This window comes from Eumetopias jubatus, unplaced genomic scaffold (genome assembly GCF_037043125.1).
Source record: "Eumetopias jubatus isolate StellerSeaLion01/CBP00866 unplaced genomic scaffold, mEumJub1_p1.0 scaffold_12, whole genome shotgun sequence".
Taxonomy (NCBI): Eukaryota; Metazoa; Chordata; class Mammalia; order Carnivora; family Otariidae; genus Eumetopias; species Eumetopias jubatus.
Window position 1 is genome coordinate 89,001,865 of NW_028274818.1, and position 23,311 is coordinate 89,025,175.

At 42.1% G+C, this 23,311-nt stretch overlaps 1 protein-coding gene across 2 annotated transcripts; it reads left to right on the forward strand.

Annotated features, from left to right (window-relative positions):
• The first annotated feature begins 6,876 nt into the window (after positions 1-6,876).
• Positions 6,877-18,730, forward strand: ZP2 (zona pellucida glycoprotein 2). Of its 2 annotated transcripts, none has more exons than XM_028095252.2 (18): positions 6,877-6,938; positions 7,029-7,117; positions 8,062-8,145; positions 8,535-8,629; positions 10,202-10,354; positions 11,189-11,230; positions 11,588-11,749; positions 12,488-12,584; positions 12,678-12,859; positions 13,603-13,729; positions 14,364-14,551; positions 14,635-14,726; positions 14,825-14,949; positions 15,109-15,298; positions 16,522-16,657; positions 16,732-16,828; positions 17,415-17,495; positions 18,585-18,730. In XM_028095252.2, exons 1-18 carry the CDS (start codon positions 6,877-6,879, stop codon positions 18,728-18,730), a joined length of 2,148 nt encoding a protein of 715 aa, XP_027951053.1. The 2 variants fall into 2 exon arrangements, with proteins under 2 accessions (XP_027951053.1, XP_087885173.1); XM_088029047.1 differs by having other exon boundaries at positions 7,038-7,117.
• The last annotated feature ends 4,581 nt before the right edge of the window (positions 18,731-23,311 follow it).

The following is a 23,311-nucleotide window of genomic DNA, read 5'->3' on the forward strand; positions in this document are numbered from 1 at the left end:
GGCATTGTCCACTCTTCATTGTTGTGTTTATAATTTTACAGCCTCTCCTGCCACCGCCCAGCTACCTGACAGCTGAGTATTATAAACAGTTGTCCTATCTACCCTGTAGTCCAATCCTGGCTGAGAGGAAGTAGCCCTTGAATGGAGAATTTACCTAGGATTCTGACTTATCTATAAAACAGAGTCCTGTGTGTTCCTTTGCCCAGGGAGAGAGATGGAAGGAACAAATATTAGTGATAGTTGGTACCTCCAGTCTACCCCAAGGAAAACCAATGCCAGCAAAGTGGAAACCAACTTCTCCTTTGTTCTGAAAAACCATTCACTGCTAATTGGGAAAGAAATTCAATGGCTTGTGCAATCCAGAAACACATATTTTTATTAATGAGATTGCCCCCTAAACCTCAAGAGATCTGGTTTTCACAAAAGCAGCCTGTATTTGTTCTCCAAAGCTATTCATGCCTAATTACAGAGGAAATTCACTTGTATGGTAGGGAACCACATTTTCACCTAATAAGGAAAAAGAAAAGATCTAAGCAAAATGTTTGCTTTTAACAAGATTACTTCAGCTAATGAGCATCTTATTATGAATTTTAATGAAAATAAAAGCAATAACAGAAAGTGAAAAAAATTAAAAGGAATTACAAAAGTCCTGTTGTTACACAGAAAACTTAAAGGAATTAAGCAAGGTCATAAGAGGCATCATTAATACACGACTTTATGTTCTGAACTTGGGTTTGTGAGAAACCTACCTGTTGAGGTAAAGACATTTTCAAGTCCATTATCCAGAAAATGTCACTTACACATGTATTTTTTTCCTCTTCAGCACAGCAATAAAACTCTTCAACACATTTGATGTGGATTTTTCCTATTCAAAAGAGATTGAACAACCCTGCTTCTCATTTAAACACATACATCATTCTTAAAATACAGAGAAACTTTCTTTCCCACGTTCAAGGTCATTGGTGGTATTTTTCTTAGAAACATTGTTAAATACAAACATGAGGCGATCAAAGGAACCATTGTCTGCCCTTTTGTTTTTTTTTCTTCTCCAAATGAAAACATTTATGAAAATATTTAGGTGGGTAAGTCGACTATTGAAATTGTAATGTTCCTGAAGTATTGATTGGGCTTAATTTATTCACATAAGTTTCAAGCCATTCGAAGCCCTGTTTCTCTGCCAGAAAAACAGAGCTGTTATTGTACCATCTGGTTTGCATGAGGAATCTCTTGGCATCTCTTAACTGCACATTTTATAAATGCTAAATCCCAGATGGCATTACATTGTAACAGTGGAGAGTTTTATAAAGGTTTCCAAAAACAAATTCTTTAAAATGTGAATGCTGGATAGTCTAAGCAGGGCCCATGAATTTAAATTCTACACTCCAATCAACTGGCTCTGTTAGCTAGACAAATTTTCTTTCTCTTTTTGCCCTTTCCCCTCTCTATTAATTACTGGCTCTGTGAATTGAAGACATCAATCAATAAAATCATATGACCTGAATCCTTACCCAAAGCTTAAGTTCTTATAAAAATTGCAAGAACAATGATCACTGGAAAACCTGTGTCAGCTGCCATTTTGTTTCAAGATGGCAGAATTTACCACAAGGGAGGTATGTTATAGCACCCATTAGCAGATCATCAAATACCATCAAAACCATTCAACTCTCTCAAAGCTGATAGTTGGATGGGAAACCAGGCAAATGTGAACACCGTGCATTGTGTTGAAACAAAACTCTAATACAGTAGTGGTTAAGAACATAGATTCTTAGGTTAGAGACTGATGGACACTAAACCAGAAATTAGATTCCATCACTAATTTTGGCAGATTACTTCTGAGCTTCAATTTCCTCACCAGTAAAATGAAGAGAAAACTCCACAGAGTATTGCAAGTAATATTATTTACAGATTATTTACAGGGTTGTTGCAAGTAACTAGAGTTAGTAATTGTAAAATACTTCACATGGTGGTGTGGTGTGTAATCATTACTCAATGAATGTAAATTAGTAGTCATCCTACTGGAAATAGAAGCAGAAGTAGAGTAGAAGCAGTAGTAGGGGGAGCCTTCTTTAGGTCAATCATAGATGTATAATTACTGCATTTTCTTGAAACTTCTCTTTCCTCCGCATTTTTCTCTTCAGTAACATCAACAACTAGGACTTGGGTTTTTTGGTCCTATCCCTTACCATGGTACAGTAAAAAGAGTACATATTTTATAGTCACACAGAGTTGTATTTCAATCTGAGAATATGTATTTGTCTTCTAGTGGGCTACCACAACAAAGTGCCTCAAGCTGGGTGGCTGAGCCAACAGAATTTTTTTCCTATAATTCTGGAAGTTAGAAATCTGAAATCAAAGTGTCAGCAGGGTTGGGTCCTTCTGAGGGCTGTGGGGGACTGTTCTGGGCAGCTCTCCTCACCTTGTAGATGGCTATCTCCTCCCTGTGTCTTCACATTGTCTTTCCTCGGTGTAGGCCTCTGTCCAAATTTCCTCTCCTTCTAAGGACACCAGTCATACTGCATTATGGCCCACCCTAATGATCTCAGTTTCAGTTAAATTAGAGGCTCTACCTCTAAATACAAAAAGAGCAAGGCTTTCCACCACATTCAGTTGGTCAAACCAGCCAGATTCAAGGGGGAATGAAGGGCACAGGGAAGAAGCTACCCTCAAGGGGCACCTGGGTGGCTCAGTCGTTAAGCGTCTGCCTTCAGCTCAGGTCATGATCCCAGGGTCCTGGGATCGAGCCCCGCATCGGGCTCCCTGCTCGGCGGGAAGCCTGCTTCTCCCTCTCCCAATCCCCCTGCTTGTGTTCCCTCTCTCGCTGTCTCTCTGTCAAATAAATAAATAAAATCTTTAAAAAATAAATATTAAAAATAAATAAAATAATAATAAAAATAAAAAAAAATAAGCTGACCTCAAAACATATTGTTAAGAGATGGGAGTAGAGGTAGAGGTGGAAGATTGTGACTTTTCCAACAGATCTCCACATCAGCTTCAGAATTTTAATATCAACTAAAAGGAATATGCTGCATTGCTAAGGAGATCTTTTCTCTATTTCTGTGGGAACAACTGCCCTAGCTTCTACCTATGAAGTAATCTGTGTTTATACTTTTAGCAAATGGGTTTTTATTTAGAACTTCTGAGCCTTTTCTGTCCTCCATTTCCCTAAGCGTCCCTATCTTTATATTTACAGGTCGATGAAGCTTCGTATGCCTTTGTCCCAGTTCTTTCTGAGCCCATGACTATCAGGAGGCTTATTCAACTTGGATCTGTCTAAAGAACCAGAGGGGAAAATGACATTAACACTGTATAGTTACACTGTTAAAGGAACTACCATATGATGTTCAAGAACATTCTCATTGACACAATCTAATTTATTTTCTCAAGTTAAATTCATATCTGACATTTGAAAGCTATTTTAAGCTGTATTAGCATAGTTGGTAGAAGTTTCTAGACTTCTTATTTATCTTACACTGCTAAATTCTAATTAATGCCATCTTGTTCTTCTAAAGCTAACTGAAACTGCAAGAGAAGCACGGAGTTTTAAAACACCCCCTCATACACACACACACACACACACAGAAAGAGACAAAAAGAGAAAGAGAAAATCATAACGAATTAGAAAGAGCTTGGGAATGGACATCGGGACCTACTTTATCACTGGAGCTCTGCTGCTAACTTTCTAGATGATCTTGAGCAAGTTACCAAACCTCTTAGGCATCATTTCTTCATTTTACAATAGGGATATGGACTTTAGAAGCCTCATGAGCCAAATCCACTCACTTGGGTGTTAATACCTTTATACTAGGAAGTGTGAACCCATGAGCCTTTGATCCTATGGCTTACACTGATCACTTAAATACAACTCAGATCTACTGTTACTGCTGTTATCACTTTATTTTAATTGTTATATTATCACCAAGACAATTCAATCAATACAGAAAAAAATAAGTCAGAAAAACAGGAGTTTCCCACCTCCTTATTCCTATGGATGATATAGTACATATATTTACAACCAGTAGTAGAAAGAGAGCACAAACCAATCACAACCGACAACAGTTGTAAATGGCGAGCATAGCCTGACTGGGCTGGACTGCCTGATTACCTGCACGGTCTCCTCCCCTGGGTAACATGGTTAGCTCTCTGGAAATGCCTTCCTGGATTTTCAATGCAAATACACGTTTATATACCCATGCACAGACACATAAATATACAGACATACACGTAGTTTTTTCTTTTTTTTAAGTAAAATATGAAAACATACTAATTATACACCTCTAAAACTCCAATTTCATTGTGGACATCTTCAGTATCAGCATCCACAGATCCACCTGAATCCACAGATTCATTTCAGTATCTGAAGATATTCAGTTTATCTAACCATCTTCTGATGATAACATTTAGGTTGTCTTCAATTAATATGTTTATATTGTAGAAAATAAGAAGCTTGGAATTTAAGAATTGTAAACTGTTGCTTATAAGAACTGTTTTCAGAAGTAAGGAGGGCACCTGCCCAAATAAGACAACAACACTGCCTTGTTCTTATGCATAACAACCTAAAATTCAAGAAATGCCTGGTGATTAGCAAGTGGTAAGTCACCTCAAGGACCCTCTGGGAGAGACCCACTCAGAGAAAGGGAATACCTTGTAGTGATTAGCAAAGTGTGCTAATGAAATTAGTCTCTGGTGTGTTCACCACCTTCACCAGCGCCCACAGTGGTCCTCCTCTCCATGCTTCCTGCTCAGGGCTTTTGTGCTGCCCCTTAGTCTCACAGAACCCCCAGTTTGGGGCTGAGACCAGAGCTGCCCTTTCTAAAGCAAGACCTAACACTCTAGAGAAAAAGCACAGTATGGGGGCCAGGGGGGAAGAGAACTTGGGGGCGGGGCCTCAGAAGGTGGAGCAACACATCAGCCTATTGCCTCTCTCACCACCTTCTTACCAGGTCTCTCTGAATCTTCCCCCCACACTCCATGCTCTCCTGCCTTCCCATCACAGCCTTAACCCATCATGGTGGAATACCTTCACATCTGCAGAAAAGGTGTCACTTTTTGGAAACTGTACTTCAGAGGAAAGGAGTAACTAATGCTATCGTGCCTCTGCTCAGAATCTAAATCCTGTCACCATCTCTACTCCCAGAGACTTGTTTGTCCTGACTTTTGCTCCAGCTCCCCAATTCCATATAACATAATGGGTTAATTCCCACCAAGAAGTTAACTGCTAGCAACCACTCATTTTCTTGCCTCCCTCCCTCCAGGTATTTGCCAAATTTCCTTGATCTTAAGACTCACCTGTGGTGCTTGTTAAACAATACATCCACCCAGGACCCTCCCCTGGAGAGCCTGATTCCACAGCTTTTGGGTGAGACCCAGGAATTTGTGCTGTTAATGAGAACCCCATGTGATGTTTTAATCAAGGAATTTGGGGAAATACTACTCTAACCTACAATTGTATTTCAGACACCTATAACAGGGAGTGGAAATTACTCCTAAGGTTACACCACAAAGACAACACATAAATCAATAATTGCAAATGTGACCCCATGACTTGCACAGAATTTGAACACTAATCACCTATTAATAGAACATGGGTATTAAGGAGGGCACGTACTGCATGGAGCACTGGGTGTTATATGAAAGCAATGAATCATGGATCACTACATCAAAAACTAATGATGTATTGTATGGTTACTAACATAATATAATAAAATAAAATTTAAAAAAACATGGGTTGCAGACATCTAGGTGTCTCAAATTGCAGTGAGAGATGCTGAAAAGATATGTTGATTGGGCCTTAGAAAATCTGAGTTCTCAACATGGCTCTGACAGTCAGTTGTCAACAGGCTGGGGTAAGTTGCTTTGCCTCAGTTTCCCCATGTGTAAACTCCCAACTGGTACACAATATGACATTCTTATTTAGATCACTATGCTCTTTGACCCAGAATTTCTACCTCCAGGAATTCATCCCAAGGGTTAAGCAGGGAAATATACAAGAATGTCCATCATATTATGGTTTATGATGATGAAAAATTGGAAACTTTTGTAATGTCTATCATTAGGAACAGTTAAACACTGATTTATCTAGACATTGAACATGATGCAACCTTAAAAATGGTAATGGAGATCTTTATGTTTGATATAGAAAATGTCCATGACATGTAAAATAGTAAAAGCAGGTTATGAAACAGAACTTAAACTTTGATCCCACATTGTTGGTTTTAAGTGTGTGTGGTGTTTGTATAAAAAGTCCATAAAGTTACATATCTAAATATTAGCAGTGGCAAGATTACAGGTGACTTTTTCCTTTTCTCTATATCCTTCTATAATTGTCTGAATTTTTTGCAGTATGCTTAAAATTTATACTTGGGGGAAATAATATATCATCTATTTTCTGTAAAGGTACTGCATGCACGTTGCCAGAGTAATGTCCACCATAGCCAGAAGGCTAGGGGTTACATAAAGGAAAGGTGATATGAACAAGAGATATTCTTTCCTCAATAAAACCCACCGTCTTCTTTCTCTCTACATTGGAGTTATAAATACTTTGCCCAGAGAAACTAATTTTGCCCAGTGTTATGGAGAAAAACACCAATTCATTCACCTGGAGCCAATTTCAGGGAACTCTGGTTTCATGGCAGGTCCGCGGAGCACCTGGTAGAATAACCGAAACCCAAGTGTCAGAAAAGGCAGAACTATGCTTCCTTCAGGCCTTCCAGAAAGTCTCACCTGTCCCAAATCCCTCCCTCTCAGCTGGGAGGGCTGGAGAAGACTCAGGTGTCTCCAATGGGAGAGGGCAGGGTCACATCCTGTTTTCTGCTATAAAAAAAAAAAGCACAGAGGAGCCCACCCACCTACCTGGTTGATTTGGTGATATATTTGGCCATGGCGTGCAGACAGAAAGGAGATGGTGGGAGTCCCTCAAGCTGGTTTAGTGCGGATTGGAGGTGAGTAATCCTGGCAGCAGAGGGAGGGGACACAATGGCTTTATCTGCTGAAATTCATTCCTCCTTAACTCTCTCCAAATCTCCTTTTAGCACCTACAGGTCACTTTCTTTATTCTTCATCCTTGTGACTTCAGTGAACTCAGTAGGTGTTATTCAACTGGGGAATCCTGCCTTCCCAGGTATGCCTGTTGGGGGAGGGGAAATGCCCTTAGCATCTCTAAAACAGGTTGCAACTAGATAGCCAGGAAACCTAAATGTGGCTCAGATAATCTCCACTCACCCCTTTCTTACCTTGACCAAGTCAATAAATTTTTCCATTGCTTACCTAGCGCTTGCTATACTAGCTAAACAAAAGATCTTGCAAAACACCTGTACTACTTTTTACTCCCTCATTGCTCAAGCTGTATGGTATCCAAAGAACAGCAAAACACAATGCTAAGCGCCCATCTTCAGGAGCAATCATTTTCAAATACAAACTCCTGCTTAAGGAAAGCATCAGCATAACAGACAAAATTGGAGCTGTTCCACTTATAAGAGCTTTTCAAACTTTCACCTGAGCGGGAGGATGTAGAGTAGCAGATTATAGGTAGAATTTAGCCTTTAAAAAGGGTCCTTTGGCTTATGTGGGGCATTTTATTTGAGGTTTAAGTAATCTCTACACTCAACGCGGGGCTCGAACTCATGACCCTAAGATCAAGAGTCTCTCATGCTTTTCCGACTGAGCCAGCCAGGTGCTCCACTTAGGACATTTTTTTTAAACTTCAAGTTGAAAAGTCTTTAGACAGAACATTTGTTCTCCGATTCTTCACAGACCTACCATCCCCACCTCCATCAGCTTCACTGTCAAGGTTCTAGCCTGGTCCCTGTATGCATGGTTAAACCTAGACTAGAACTTCAGAAAGCCCCAGGCATTTAACTGGGGCCTTTCTTACAGCTTCTTGCACGATAGTTATATCTTTTTCCACCAATCTGTGAGCTCCTTGAGGGTGGGGGTCAAGCTTTGCCTCTCTCAAATGGTATCCTTCCTTGATGCCTATTGGAGAAGAGGTGCCTCCATACACTTCTGTAGGAATCCTGCCTCCTGCAGCTCAGAGATACCCTAAATGCTTCCTTTGCTCTTCAGGTACTGTCATTTGCTATGAAAATAGAATGGAAGTGGAATTTCCAAGGAATCTGGGCACCAAAAAATGGCATGCATCTGTGGTGGGTAGGTAATGTGTATATTCTTATCTTAGTCTTAGTAGAAAGCCCTTGGCTCAAGGCTAGCCCCATTTTTCAGGTGAACAGAATACATAGTTGGGAGCAACTCGCATCCAATTCCCATGATACCCTAGGGGTCCCTGATTTGCATGATGTCACCAAGAGTGGAAGACCTTGTCTTTCCTTAGAAACTTGTCTTATCTCAGAATCCCCTGGGAAATTTTTAGTTGCAAATCACAGCATCTCTCAAAGCTTGGGTTATATCACCCACATGGGACAATAAAAAGGGAAGTGATTTAAAGTAGCTTAGAAATGGATTGGCAGTCTTGGCTATGTAGCTTTGGTTTACTTTGTCACTGAAATGTACTTTTTGGCCCTTTGCTCTGGCTTCTGTAGATCCCTTTAGTTTTGAATTGTTGAACTGCACTTCTATCCTGGACCCAGAAAAACTCACCCTGAAGGCCCCATTTGAGACCTGTGCCAGGAGAGTAGTAAGTAATCGCTTTGAGGAGTGATTTGGGAGGTAGTATCCTAGTAGTTACTACTAGTAACCCTACTAGCTAAGGATATAGGCTTGAGGGTAGAGCATTTATTCTCAACCAGGGGTGGTTAATGTGCCTGGTGGTGGTAGTTGGTTGTTTTTTGTTGTTTTTTTTTCCTTTTTGTTTTGTTTTTGCTTTCTGTTTTGTCTGCCCAGGGGATATTTGGCAATGTTTGGAGACCTTTTAAAGACCTTTTTGGTCTGCCACAGCTGGAGTGGGGGGCTGTCTATATAAGCTGAAGCTGCTGCTAAATAGCCTACATTGTAAAGGGTGGCCCCCTTTAAATGCCAATAATGCTGAGGTTGAGAAACCCTGAAGTTGGGGCCTTGGTGCGAGTCTTGGCCTTACCACTATCTAGTTGAGATCTCTAGCAAGAGAGCTAACCTTTCTAAGCCTTTGCTTGTTCGTTGGAAAAGGGGGATTATCGTACCCTCTCCAAAGGGTATCTAAAGATGAATGATAAGATGCAGATGAAGAACTTGTCACAGCAACAAGATACAACAAATGCTCAAAATGAGCTATTTTGATCTGTAACCTCCATGGGAAATGGAAGGCTATTTTGGTGCTGGCAAACAGAACTGCTATGCTATAAAAACAGGTGTGGGAAGGCAAGCAGCAGCTGAGCAATAGGGTTTTCTCTATTGCCAAGCAACGGTACTGCCTAATCAGGGTTATTGGGAGCAGTAAAAAGAAACCCGCCAAGCAGTTCTCAAGCTTGTAGTGCACAAAGAATCACTTGGGGAATTTGGAAGGTATAGACTTAGTTTATTTAGCTCATGACTTAGGTCTGAGGTACATGGTAGAAATCTGTTTAACTGGCCACTTAATCTAATTCCATGGTGCATATCTTTGGTAATTTTTTCCTTTCTCGAATAGCCCTTACCAACTTTTAGAGAGCTTAGAGTTGCTTTCCTGTAGAACAGTGGTCTGCAAACTAAAACCTGTGGATGGCCACATGTAGCCCATGGTATGCACATGTGCATGTGTGTAATGGTCCTTGAGCTAAGAATGGTTAGGTTTTAAAGGACTTAAAATAAATATATGCTAGAAATAATGTGGCCTAAAAAAAGCCTAAGATATTAATATTTTAGAGAAAGGGTGGCTGTCCCTTGAAACTATAAGTTCCCTAAACCAGGGGAAATACCAAAGTTGGCTCTGCCCAGCACCCAGAACAATGGCTGCTACATAGGTACTCAATACATGTTTGAATGACTTGGGTAGAGGCCCCAAATTAGCTAGAACCACGATATTCAGACAAAGGTAAATGGCAAGAAGAACTCAAATAGAACTTCAATCCCTGAAGCTCAAGGAGCTATTTGCTGCCAAGACAGGAGTATTCCTGGGATATCTAAAAGGGTTAGCTCTAGAGTCTGTTGATAGAGGAATGAGGTACCTTCCAGAGCCTGTGGTACTGGTAACCTCAAGAATTTTGCCACTCAGCTGGGTCCAATGGTATTATGGAATTGCCTTTCCCCGCAGAGGTCCCAGCACTTAACTCTTCTTACCATGCCATTTACACAGTTTGGCCAGCACCAGGTGACCATCAGTCTCACAGACAACAGTACTACTTCAAGACATATGGCTTTCATATATCCGATCAGCTGTCCAGTTGTGCAAGCAGAAGAAACCCATGAGCATGCAGGATCCACTATCTGCACAAAGGATTCCATGTCTGTGAGTGAAGCAGGCTGACCGCTTCTCATGGCTACTATAAGGGAAATGTGGTGGTCTACACAGAGCTGGGGTTAGGAACAGGATCAGGATTACAATCCTGTATTCACTACTAATTTGTTGAGTGGCTTTGGATTGATTTCTTAACCACACTGAGCCTCTGTTTCCAAGTCCAAAATAGGGGACAATAATATAGGTGGTATAACAATAAAAAAATTTTAAAAATTAAAAAATATCTTATATGTGGCACTGAGAATTTAGAGGGTATATACAGTGCTCAGCACACCATACCTAGCAGTAGAAAAGATTCCATTGGTAGCTGCAATCACATTAATAATCATTTGACAAACTGAATAGCTGTCATGCCCCAGGTTCTATGCCAGATGATAGCATATAGTAAAAAAGCAAAACATTCCATTTACATATTCAGGAATTTTATAGTCTAACATAACTAATACTGATAATGGACAAAAAATATATTCATACTTTGTTATAACAATGATAGAACTGCATGGCTTGACCTAAATCTTGATTCCTATGGACAAAGGTAAAAAATGTGCATCTAAGAATCCATTGTCTTAACTTAAAACTGGAAGGGAGCTTAGATCTTCCAATTGCCTTACGGCATCAGAAGCTCAGAGATGAAATGATACCTGAGGGCACAGCTAGTTTTCTTGACTGGGCGTGTGCCTTTTCTTAGTATGTGCCACAACCAGGCCTCTTGGTGTAACTACACAGCAGTTCCTCTGGGCGTTTTGCACATAGTGTCAGGTAGCGTGATTTCAGAAACTTGCTCCTCCAATTCAAAGCCTCACATCATGGTTTCTTTTCTTCCAGTTTACCTTTAATGTTGTTCCTGGCATGGCTGATGAAAATGCGGTATGGAAGTAACTTTTTAAATTACAGACCTAAGTAACCTTTAGTTTATAGTAAAGGTAACCTAACTTCAATCCTGACTTAAAATATTGAATATGGGATGTCTGGGTGGCTCAGTTGGTTAAGCGTCTGCCTTTGGCTCAGGTCATGATCCCAGAGTTCTGGGATTGAGTCCCGCATCGGGCTCCTTGCTCAGTGGGGAGCCGCCTCCTCCCTCTGCCTGCGGTTCCCCCTGCTTGTGTGTGTGTTCTCTCTCTCTGACAAAATATTAAAAATAAATAAAAAATAAAATATTAAAATGACAAATAGTCTTAGGGTTAAGGTGAGCACCAGCCCTCTAAATGAAACTTCTGTCTTTAGAAACCCAAGACTCTGAGATGGATCATGGAGGTTAGTGATGGTGTAAAAGTCCAAACTCTGACTTTTAAGGAGGCCATGACACAAGGATATAATTTCTTCTTTGATAAGAACAAGCTAAGCATCCAAATGTCATTCAATGCCACTGGAGTGACTCACTACGTGGTAGGTGTGAATCTTCTTGTACCACCACCCAAGCATAGACCAGTATTTCTAAGTCCAAGTGTCCTCTCAACCATGTCTTCAAATGAACTGAGAATACAATTGATTTCACAGGTATCTTAATGCCTGCCATGTGCTAAGCCCTGCACTGAGGACTAAAGATACAAGGGTGAACAAAACAGACCTGTTCTTCCCATAGATGTATAATCATTCTATAATGTGATAGAGGGTGGTATTAAGTCTTCTATGAATTAAGGTGTTCTGTTTTATCCTTTTCCTATAATATGGTTCTACTGTAGGAATTGGTGCTTTTGGGGCCAACAATCAAGACACGAAGTTAATGAGTTAATGAACAGGTCCTGGCACCTAAGCAAGCACTTACATGTCAGCCATTTTAACAAGAACAGTCCTGTTACACATTGAGTATAAACTGCACACAGAGTCCTGTAAACCTTTTCTGAGTGCTGTTACCATAAAATCAGCTTTTGCTCACATCTGCCTAGAAATCACCTACAGGTCCTACCATTAGACAACACTAACTTGACAGGTGTTCTAGTTTTAAAATCTTGTAATCATAACACCTGATGAACAGTACCTGGACAAAATGCTTAAATTCTACTCGGGCCAAAATAGTGCCCTATACTTGAGAATATGTTTGCCCTGATGATTCTTCTAGCATTGGTTAGAAATTCAAGTAAACGGATGTCTTTAAAAATGTTTCTCCCTCCACCCCACCCTCAGCAAGGTAACAGTCACCTCTACACAGCACCTGTGAAATTGATACAAGAATCTCTTGGGCAGAAGCTCATCTTAACAACACAAATGCTTTGTTTGTCAGGTAAGGCCCTAGGAAAGGGCAATTCCAGTTGTGGGAGACACTGTTATGGGGACTAAAGCTGATCATAGGCATTGTGTCGGCCATTCCTTCTAGATCCCGTGACCTGTAATGCCACACATGTGACGCTCACCATACCAGAGTTTCCTGGGAAGCTAACATCTGTGAGCTTTGAAAACAGGAACTTTGCTGTAAGCCAGCTGCATGACCATGGGATCGAGAAGGAAGAATCCAAGGGCTTGAGATTGCACTTCAGCAAAACTCTTCTCAAAATGAAAGTATGTTCTTATCATGAACCACTGAGCTTTATGGAAGCCTGGCTTGAAGCACAGTCTTTAGGATACAGCTGATGACCATAAATTCTAACTGTCCATATAATGGATTCAAACTCGGAAAGGCCTCAGTTGATCACTTTGCCTAAGTGAATGATCAAGTAACTGAAAATCACTCTCAAACACCAAGCCTCTTTGAACCACTGCAATGAAAGTTTTCTTTTTTTTTCCCCTCAGTTCATTGAACTGCTTTTAAGTCGTTAATGATGACCCTCTTAACGCCCTATTAAAAATAGGACAGCTTGATCCAAACAAAAGCGTCCTCAACTGTTCTCACTGAGGCCATTCTTGACAGATGCAATTGCCAGGGACAGCAGAGAGTAATCTTATGTCGGGGTATGTGTGTTTTGCAATAACATCTGACAACATTTGTAGAGTCCTTTTTACTCAGACCTGGCTTGGCAGAGGACTCGGCTCTTTGCAATCGGATCTGTTAATTCAGGCTTTAGTGTCTAGTACAAAGAGCATGCTGAGCTGGGTATTTCAGGGCATGAGTTCAAAGCAATAAATTTTCTGCCTAGGAAGTCATCCTGATCTGGAGAAGTGATAGGCTCTCTTCTGGTTTAAAGGGAAACCCGATTAATTCTGGAGTGTGCCCTACAGGTATACAGTGTACTACCTGCCTCACTGTGGGCTATTCTGGGCCCCCAGGGCTGTGGCTGCTAATCAAAATTCTTGTCTCATTTCAGTCCTCTGAAAAATGCCTACCCAATCAGTTCTACTTAGCTTCACTCAAGCTGACCTTTGCCTTTAAAGTGGAGACTGTGTCCATGGTGGTTTATCCCGAGTGTGTCTGTGAGTCACCGGTTTCTATAGGTAAGAAACATTTTGTCCCTTAGCTCCTGTGTATATGGGAAAACAGTTTCAGACACTGTATTGCTTATACTCTGAGGAAACTGATCAGATCAGAAATCTCAGTGTAGCTGCTATAACAGAGCCTGAAGAAAACACCTTCAAAATATACATACGGGTAGATCTCGCTGTAACGGATCCATGTTTAAGTAGCCTGGATATGTTCTGCATTAGGAGCCTGAGCCCACCACCTAAATAAGATTGATTCCAACCTGTAACTAGAAGGCCTACAAAAGTTTAAAAGACTGCCCCCAAATGCCTACAGATTCCTCAAGGACGTGGAGTAGGTATTTTTTGTTCAGTATTGGCTCTGCCCCTGTGCTTCTCTTACTTAACCTGTATCCAGTCAAGCCAATGGGAAAAACTAGCTCCTTCATCAACTACCCTCCCACCCTGCATTCCCTTCCCCAAACCAATCAGGATTTGTGAGTCTTGTAAGAAGGGACATAATGACACAAGACATTACACTTGAAGCCATAATCTGACCCTCAACTCACTTTAGCCCCTCAAGGTTTTCTCACAGGTCTCTTCATCCACACTTGAAGGTTAGTAGATGACCATTAACATGGCAAACATGTTTCTTTAAATTCTTATCTAGTTATAGGTGACCTGTGCACCCAGGATGGGTTTATGGATGTCAAGGTCTACAGCCACCAAACAAAACCAGCTCTAAACTTGAATACCCTCAGGGTGGGAGACTCATCCTGCCGACCTACCTTCAAGGTTCCATCTCAAGGGCTGACACTGTTTCACATCCCCCTGAATGGATGCGGAACAAGATATAAGGTGAGTGCCAGCAGATTATGAGGTGTTAAGACTGGACTGTAAGATCACTGGTCACCCACTTCTAACCTTTCTCTAATTTTAAGTTCAAGGATGACAAAGTCATTTATGAAAATGAAATACATGCTCTCTGGGCGGATCTCCCTCCACGCACAATTTCCAGAGATAGTGAATTCAGGTGTGATGCAATTGCTACTTAAGCTCCACATTAAGTTAAAGCCATCTTCTAACCTAAAATTCATCTTACCACCTCACCCCTCCCCCCATTTGTTACAGAATGACTGTGAGGTGCCATTACAGCAGAGATGACCTGCTAATAAAGACCGATGTCCAAAGTCTTCCTCCTCCAATGGCCTCAGTGAGGCCAGGTCCACTTGCCTTGAGCCTGCAAACCTACCCAGGTGAGACCTCACAACCTAAGAAGTCCTGCTTAAAGACTTTCAGGGAAATCTTGCCTGGACTTTCTGATGCTGCCAGACTAATGGAGCACTAGTGATGCTTTAGCTCCTACTGCCACCATCAACAGCTTGAGTACTGAGGATGTTTCCATTCCATTTCAGATAAATCCTACCTTCGACCTTATGGGGACAGGGAGTACCCTGTGGTGAGATACCTCCGCCAACCAATTTACCTGGAACTAAGAGTCCTTAATAGGTCTGATCCCAACATCAAGCTGGTCTTAGATGATTGCTGGGCAACATCCACCATGGACCCAGACTCCCTCCCCCAGTGGAATATAATCACAGATGGGTAGGTATTCTCAACCCATAAGGTAGCTCAGCTAATCAAAAATTGTCAGTGAAGGGGCATCTGGCTGTCTTAGTCAGTAGAGCATGTGACTCCTGATCCTGGTTGTAAGTTCAAGCCCCATGTTGGGGGTAAGGATTATTTAAAACAACAAACAAAAAAACAAAACCAAAACAAACAAAACAACAAACTTTTAGAAACAAAATTGACATGAAGAGATAAAACCCTCTTGGGTTTCAGAAGAGCACTCTGTAACAAAGGCCCTGATCTTTGTGTTCATTAGTAACCAGTCCCTAGTCCAATAGCATGATTCATGCTTTCCTCTTACCTTTGAATTTAAAAGAATCGGATCCTCCCCAAGGATGTCTGGCTCTAACACTCTTGATCGGGAGAGACTAGATCTCCAGTTCCTATTCTACCGCATGCCCCGTGTGGTGCTATGTACTCCACATGCATTATTTGAACCTCACCACTCTGTGAAATATACTAGCCACCTCACTTCATGAAGAAACCCATGCTTGCTGCTTAAATAACTAGCCCAAAGTAATATTTAGTAAATGGTGGGATTTGAAAGCCTATCTGACTCTAGCCTGAAGACCATAATGCTATTAAGTTGTAACTACACACACTCATGAATTGGTATTTGTCCTGGGAGCTCTGCCTGCAGGCATCTGCACCTGGATGGAAACTGCACATTACCTTCCTTGAAGCTGTTGTAATCTGTTGCTAAGCTCTTGAACTCCAGGTACACGGCTGTGCCAGGATTATGTGTAGCCCCACCTTACATGCAATTTTCCTTATAGCTGTCATCAACTGCCATCAAAGAGATAAAGTAGCAGGAGTTCTCTATCTTTGTCACGGACCTATACTAACTGTCTGGGACATACTAGGCACTCAGATGAGTAGGAAGAATTAAACCAGTGAGAAGAACTACATACAACACTTGTAGCTCCTGATAGGTTTAGCTGGCAAACAAATAGGTACTTAAATTGTATCACTGTAGGCTAGAAAAATAGAACTGGCATGTATAACCCATGACTTGATATTGTTGGATAGGCCACGTCAGAAAGTATATTAAAGGCACAGATAGAAGGTAGAACAGTTTGAATGGTGTTAGAATATATGTGGATGAATTTGGGCAAGTGTTGAGTCAAACTTGGGGCAGGGGGGCCAGGGGGTGGGTTGGATAATGTGGCTGATGTTCTTCCTTGGTGTGTGCCTCCCAGCTGTGAATACAACCTGGACAATTACAGAACCACCTTCCATCCAGTTGGTTCCTCTGTGACATATCCTAATCACTATCAGAGGTTTGATGTGAAGACCTTTGCCTTTGTATCACAGGCCCAAGTGCTCTCTAGCCTGGTAAGCGATTAAGTCACCCGGGACAGGTTGAATGTTAGTGCATCGGTTCTACTTCACTCTTGTTCTATTTCCAGGTCTACTTCCACTGCAGTGCGTTAATCTGCAATCAACTCTCTCCTGATTCCCCTCTGTGTTCTGTGACTTGCCCTGTCTCATCCAGACAGCGACGAGGTAAAAATTTCAAGTCCTTGTTACTGTGAGTCCTCAAAGCAAGCCTTATCCTTTCAGAATTGGAAGCTTTAAGAATGAGGGCTGTGGGGTACCTGGCTGGCTCAGTCAGTAGAGCCTATGACTCTTGATCTTGGACTGGTAGGTTTGAGCCCCATGTGTGGTGTAGAGTTCACATAAAATAAAGGAAAAAATTGAGGGCTTCGTTAGGACTCTTCACGTATTCCAAGAAACCTTCTCAGCCCAGTCCACCCTGCCCATATGATAAGGCTGAGATGGCAAGTTCTTGATCAGACTTTGGGCAAGTTTGGTTTTGCACATGGACTGGAGCCTGATCTTTTGCAGAGATGACTCTGAAAAGTTACTGTTGTGGAGTCTAGGTGGACTGGGAACTTAGTCTTCTTGGGCTATTCTTGGAGAGTTTATCCTGTTTTTACAGGAAAGTATATGCCCTCTCCTGCAAAGGTGGGGAAAACCCACATAGAGCCGGGGACTCGGCGGAGATGTGCTCTAAGAAATCCATCGGCACACCTCTCTCTACTGGTCACTATTCCAGAGGTCAGACACTAACTCCATTTTCTGTCCCCAGCCACGGGCACCACTGAAGAGAAAATGATAGTAAGTCTCCCAGGACCCATCCTCCTGTTGTCAGATGGCTCTTCACTCAGAGGTATGGATTTAAAGCCTAGGGTACTTCCTGGACTCAAGTTCTTAGATTTATATTTAAATTTAACTATGCACAAATAATACATGCTTACAGTAATCCTAAGTAATAAAACAATGAGTCTGTCTTCCTAGCCATACCTTTAAGTCTCTTGTGTACTTGTCCAAAAATCCCCCTTTAAAAAAATCTTTTAACACAAGTGGAATCCTCATATGTTCTACCTACTTGCTGTATGTTTTTTTAACTTGTTAGAACCACTTAATCTGTATGGAGAACTACCTCACTGCTAATAGCTATATCAGATTCCATCTACATGGCTCTATCTTAGCCACAGTCCTCATTCTTGGGTATCTAGTTTACTTCCAGTTTTGTCACTAATGCCATAGTAGAATGCTCTTAAATCTTAGCCTACTACACAAATTTGGGATTTTTTTTTTTTTTAAGATTTTAGAACACAAACTGGAGGGGCAGGGAGATTGGGGGGAGAGAATCTCAAGCAGACTTTGGCTGAGCACAGAGCCCAACTTGTGGGCTCTAACTCAAGACCCTGAGATCACAACCTGAGCCAAAACCAAGAGTCAGACACTTAACCAACTGAAACACGCAGGCGCTTCCAGGAGATATCTTTCTAGAAGTGAAACTATTAGGTCAGAGGGCATGTGCCTTACTACTGCCAAACTTTAGTCTGTACTAGATTGTGTTCCTGTTAATATCCCATATCTTCATCCCAGATGGTCTTAATTATAGGCCTACAATTTGAAAGTAAGCTGTCTTAAATCCCTAACAACCTGCAAGAAGTCATGCACTTGGGACCATCTCTATGAGTGCCATAATGTTAAATAGGCTGAAACGGGTTCTTTCCTGCTGTTGACTCATCTGATTGTAGATTAATAAAAGCAAGTAGGAAGTGGGAACAGCCGCGGGAGCAGAGCAGAGAGGAGGAGTTTGGCTCAAAGAGTAGACTATATTCCTGGTTGTAAGCTTTCCAAATGAGTCCTTTGAGGCTTAATCTCCCTTCTCTGGGGAGCCTCAGGCTTTGACTTAGGCCTTTTGATTTAAATGATCTTAAGACTTGAATGTCTGCTTCCTTCCCAGATGCTGTGGACTCGAAAGGGCACTGGGCTGCCGGATATGTTGCTTTTAAGACTGTGGTGGCTGTGGGTGGCTTAGCAGGCCTGGTGGCAACTCTAGGCCTCATTAGCTACCTGCACAAGAAAAGAACCATGATGTTAAATCACTAAGGATTTTCAAATAAAGTGGTTGAAGTAAGCTGCCTGCTTTTACCTCATTAAACTTACATGGAGTTCAAGGATGGCTTCTTACGGTCACACTTGTAGAGGGAAGGTAGAATCTTTCCACAATCCTAATGGGCTTTGGCTGTGTAGATGCGAATAAGGAAATTCAGGACTTAATTGCTTCCTGTCCTTCAGCTTTCTCTGACCTCCCCTCCCAAAACTGGCAGTGCCAGAAAACTCAACCAGCATGGGTCTTAGCTACAGTCCAGCTCTGGGGCTGCCTTTAGACGACTAGTCTTTCACCCCTCCATTCATATATGCAAGATGTGGAGACAAGAGGTCACCCTTAGTCACTAGAAGGGCAGAGTAACCAGGTGTTCCCAAGGAATTAATTTAGTGTTTGCTTCACTATTTCCTAACTCAAATTACTCTTTGAAAGAAACTTTCCCTGAGAACTTGAAGGTATTCAGTTATTGTTCCCTGTATTCATCATGCAATTTGAGAGCAGCAATCTCCCTTGGAGGACAGGAAAGAATATAAGGTTCTGGTTTTCTTAGGGGCAATTACAACATTCCTAGTCCCATTAAGCCTCCACAGCTGTACAACAGCCCCTTAGCTGAGCCTGGAGAGCTGCTTTCCCACTACCTACACTTGATTATTCCCTCCTCCTGAGCCTTTTTCCCTTGAGGGTCCCCCCAGCTTCTACACTGCAATTATATCAATAGAACTAGTGTTTGCTTCACACTGTAGCTCTAACAGACTATCTTCAAGATAACGAATACAGAAATGAACTCGATTGTATCCTTCAACTAGAAAAACCCAGATCTGAACAAGAACTTTTGCTAGGGAAAAAGTCATAAAGCTTTTAAATGTCTGTACAGGGCTGGGAGGTGAAAGTCTTTGGTGTGTTGCGAACTTTTTCAACCCTCAATTGGGAGTAGTAATTCTGACTTTTTAAAAACCTTCTTGAGGAAAGAATATTACATATACTGCAGTTCTTTAATGGTGGATTCCTCCTTTTCTTCCAATATACCTTTTCATTCTAAATCCTTTGAGATTTATATGGTAGAACTCAGCCCTGGTGTGGGGAAGATCTGTGTGAGAGATCTGGTCTTTCTAGAGTAACAAGGGTCAACAGTTCAAGTTATCTCATCAAAGCCCTTCTTTGGATAGAGCTTTCAAAGGGAATAAGGCCTTAATCTGCTACTGGTAAATGGTCTTGGAGTCAAGGTTTTCTGTGACTGACAAGGTGAAGTGTTACACATTAGAACCAGAAACCTTGCATGTGCTGTACTTTTTTAAATGGCATTTAAAAGTTGGCCACTTCAGGGGTTTCCTGTTCCCCAGTGGTAGGCTGAAGAATGACATCCCAACAGGTCCACCTCCTACTCCCCAGAATCTGAATATTCTCTACATGGTCCCAAAGGGACTTTGCAGATGAGGCTAAGGGTCCTGACACGGGGTTATTATCTAATAAGGCCCCATCACACAGATCCTTATAAAAAGGGCAAAAGGATCAGAGTCAGAAGACGTCCCAATGGAAGCAGAAATCAGCAAACCACAGAATGTGGGCAGCCAATATTAGCTGGGGATGGCAAGGAAATTGATCTCCACTAGAGCCTCAAGGAACACAGCCCTGCTGCCCCATTTTGGACTTCCGAATTCCAGAGTTGTAAAATCACCAGTATTTTATGCTACTAAGTTTGTATTAATTTGTTGCAACAGCAATAGGAAACAAATACATAATGAGTCCCTACCAACAATACTTTGCTAGAAATGCACACATTTTACAGAAGAGCAACTTGGGCCCTAGAGTAGCTTGTCCAAGATATACTATCTTGATGAAGGAGCTGGAGCCTCTCTTCTCCAAGTTGGTCTGTTTGTGTAGTGTCACAGGTCAGGATCATGGTGACCTGGCCTCTAGGCTGCCCCCACAGCAGGTTCTGATGTTTGCCACAAATGCTGGAGCAAACTCAGAGAAAAGCAAAGCTCGCTGGGGAGCAGCTGCTGGGATGAACACTTGTTGCCATGGTAGCCTGGAACAAATACAATGAGTGATTGATTCAAGTTATGTTCTCAACTTCTGAAGGTTCACATCCTACCGTACATGGGGGAGGCAGCCTAGCGCTGTGGGGAAGAGTGAGCTCAAATCGCAGGAGGCTGCTCCTTCACCCAGGCTCATGTTGGCAATCCCTCCTATGCAATAGGGATGAGCCGTAATTGTCACACAGGTCCCAGGAGGTAGATGAGGGGCATGTGTAGTCTAACACTTTACCAGACAGTTCGGATAGTAGAGGTTACAGGGGCTGGGAATGGACCCGCATGCCTTGGGAAGTCCCCTCTAATGTTGAACTTTCCTTCCCTGCCCTGTTCTGCTGACTCAGGCAGTTTTATGAAATTTGTCGGGTTCTGAATAAGAGCTGGGCTTGGGTTCTGGATCTATGTCTCTCTTCCTGTGCGGCCTTAGGCAGGTGGAACAATCTCTGAGCCTATTTCCACATCTGTAAAATGATAATAAAACCTATTTTGGTAAAAACGAGACAAAAATCAAAAAACCTATTTTGGGGGTACCTGGATGGCTCAGTCAGTAGGACATGTGACTCGATCTTGGGGTTGTCGGTCCAAGCCCCATGTTGGGTGTAGAGATCACACAAAATCTTAAAAACAAAAAAACAAAACCTACTTTGAAAGCATGTGAGGGTTCAGTGAGATAGTCAGTAGTCAAAGTCTTGGCGTATGTGCTGCCCAGTCAGCATTGGAGCCGACTAAATAAAACCACAGAGATAAAATTATAAGCAACTGGCACTTGGAAAAAGCTATGTGCTAGATGAGAGATTCCTAATCAGGCACATATTTTGAAGAATATACATCTCCTGACCCCACCTACTAAACTAAAATCTTCAAGGAGGGGGGTCTAAGCATGTTTGGACTCTGTGGGAGGCCAAATAATGGCCCCAAAATATCCATGTCCTAATCTCAGAAACCTGTGAATGTTCCCTTCCTTGGGAAAAGGGACTCTATGCACACGATTCATTTAAGGGTCCCGGATGGGGAGATTATCTGGATCATCCAGGTGGGTTCTAACTGCAATCAGAGGGATCCCTATAAGAGAGAGGCAGGGTGAGATCTGATGACAGGAAGGAAAAGGCAATGTGATGATGGAAGCAGGGACTGCAGTGATGCACCATGAGTACGAGGGAGGGGCTACCAGCTGAGGAAAACAGGTGAACAGCTCTTCAGCTAAAGGAGTTCAGGAAAAGGGCTTTCCTCTGGAGCCTCTAGAAGGAACCTGCCTCACTAGCACCTTGACTTTAGCCCAGTGAAACTGATTTTAAACTTCTGACCTCCAGAGTAAATTGGTTATTTTTAAGCCACTGGCCCTGTGGTAATTTGTTACAGAAGCAAGAGGAAACTAATACAAGCTCCTCTAGTGATTCTGACATACACCCCTGGGTAAGAATCACTGTATCAGACAAAGGCAGAGGCCGGCAAACTTTGTCACAGACAGCGTGTTACAAACTCACATTGTTGCTCACACACAGGGATTAAGAACACAAGAGCAGTTTATTGTTTCAAGGACTTGGCAGATTCAAGTTGCAACCGGCTTCATTTCTAAACTATAGTATATCCTGGTGGAATTGAAGAATTGCTGAGGACGCAAGTCCATCCTGAGATGGGAACTGAAGTCATAACCCACTGAGGTACCAGAATGAGAATTACCTTTTATGGTGCTCTCTGCTGTGCCGATAAGCAGGAAATCCATGGGGTTACATTCCTTTTGGCTTGAAGGTGGTGGTGCGTGGGGTGGGAAGCTACCTCACTGTGGGCAGGACAGGGGTCCGCAGAAGGTAGAACATGCAGTGCCTGGCATATCTGTAGCAGCTTCCCCCTGATGAGTTGATGGACTCCAGTGTGTGTAGGCTGGGCTATTAGGTAGCATAAAGTACCACTTCTTCTCTTGAGAGATTTCCCTGCCAGAGGTTAGAGTTCTGGCTAACCTCTCCTTGGTCCCAACCTTTGATCACACAACACCCCAGGAATCTTGCTTTGTGAATAAACACAACTAAAACACTCATGAGTGTGCCGGGACTGATACTGTAGGCTGCTTAATCAGAAAGGGTTTCCTTCCCCCTTTCTTTTCCTGTGATATCGTGATTTATAGTAAGAAATATATATTTGGTCTTTGTCCCCATGTAGCACAGAGCTCCTAAAATACTTTGAATTTCCTAAGTGTTGAGAGCAGTTAAGGAGCCTTTTGTTACATTAATAGATAACTTTGGGAAAGCCCCTAGATAACCTAGAGAAGGGGGTGGTTGCCAGGGAAACCAATCTTGAATAGAGGGTAGAAACTTTCAGTCTTATCCCCTTGATTTCTGGGACTGGCCAGTGACTTAACTGATCACACCTATATAATGAAGCTTCCATTAAAACCCCCCAAAGCAGAGGATTCAAAGAGCTTCCAGGTTGGAGAACACATGGAGATTTGGGGAGAATGGTGCTTTCAGAGAGGACATGGAAGTTCCTTGTCCTTTCTCCATCCCTATGCATCTCTTCCATCTGGCTGTTCCTGAGTTACATCCTTTAATA

Excerpts from the sequence above, each read along its gene's own strand:
- ZP2 (XM_028095252.2), top strand. The coding sequence starts at position 6,877 with ATGGCGTGCAGACAGAAAGGAGATGGTGGGAGTCCCTCAAGCTGGTTT. Across the intron at positions 16,658-16,731 it reads CCCAAGTGCTCTCTAGCCTG|GTCTACTTCCACTGCAGTGC; the intron begins GTAAGCGATTAA and ends TTCTATTTCCAG. Across the intron at positions 16,829-17,414 it reads CTCATCCAGACAGCGACGAG|CCACGGGCACCACTGAAGAG; the intron begins GTAAAAATTTCA and ends TTCTGTCCCCAG.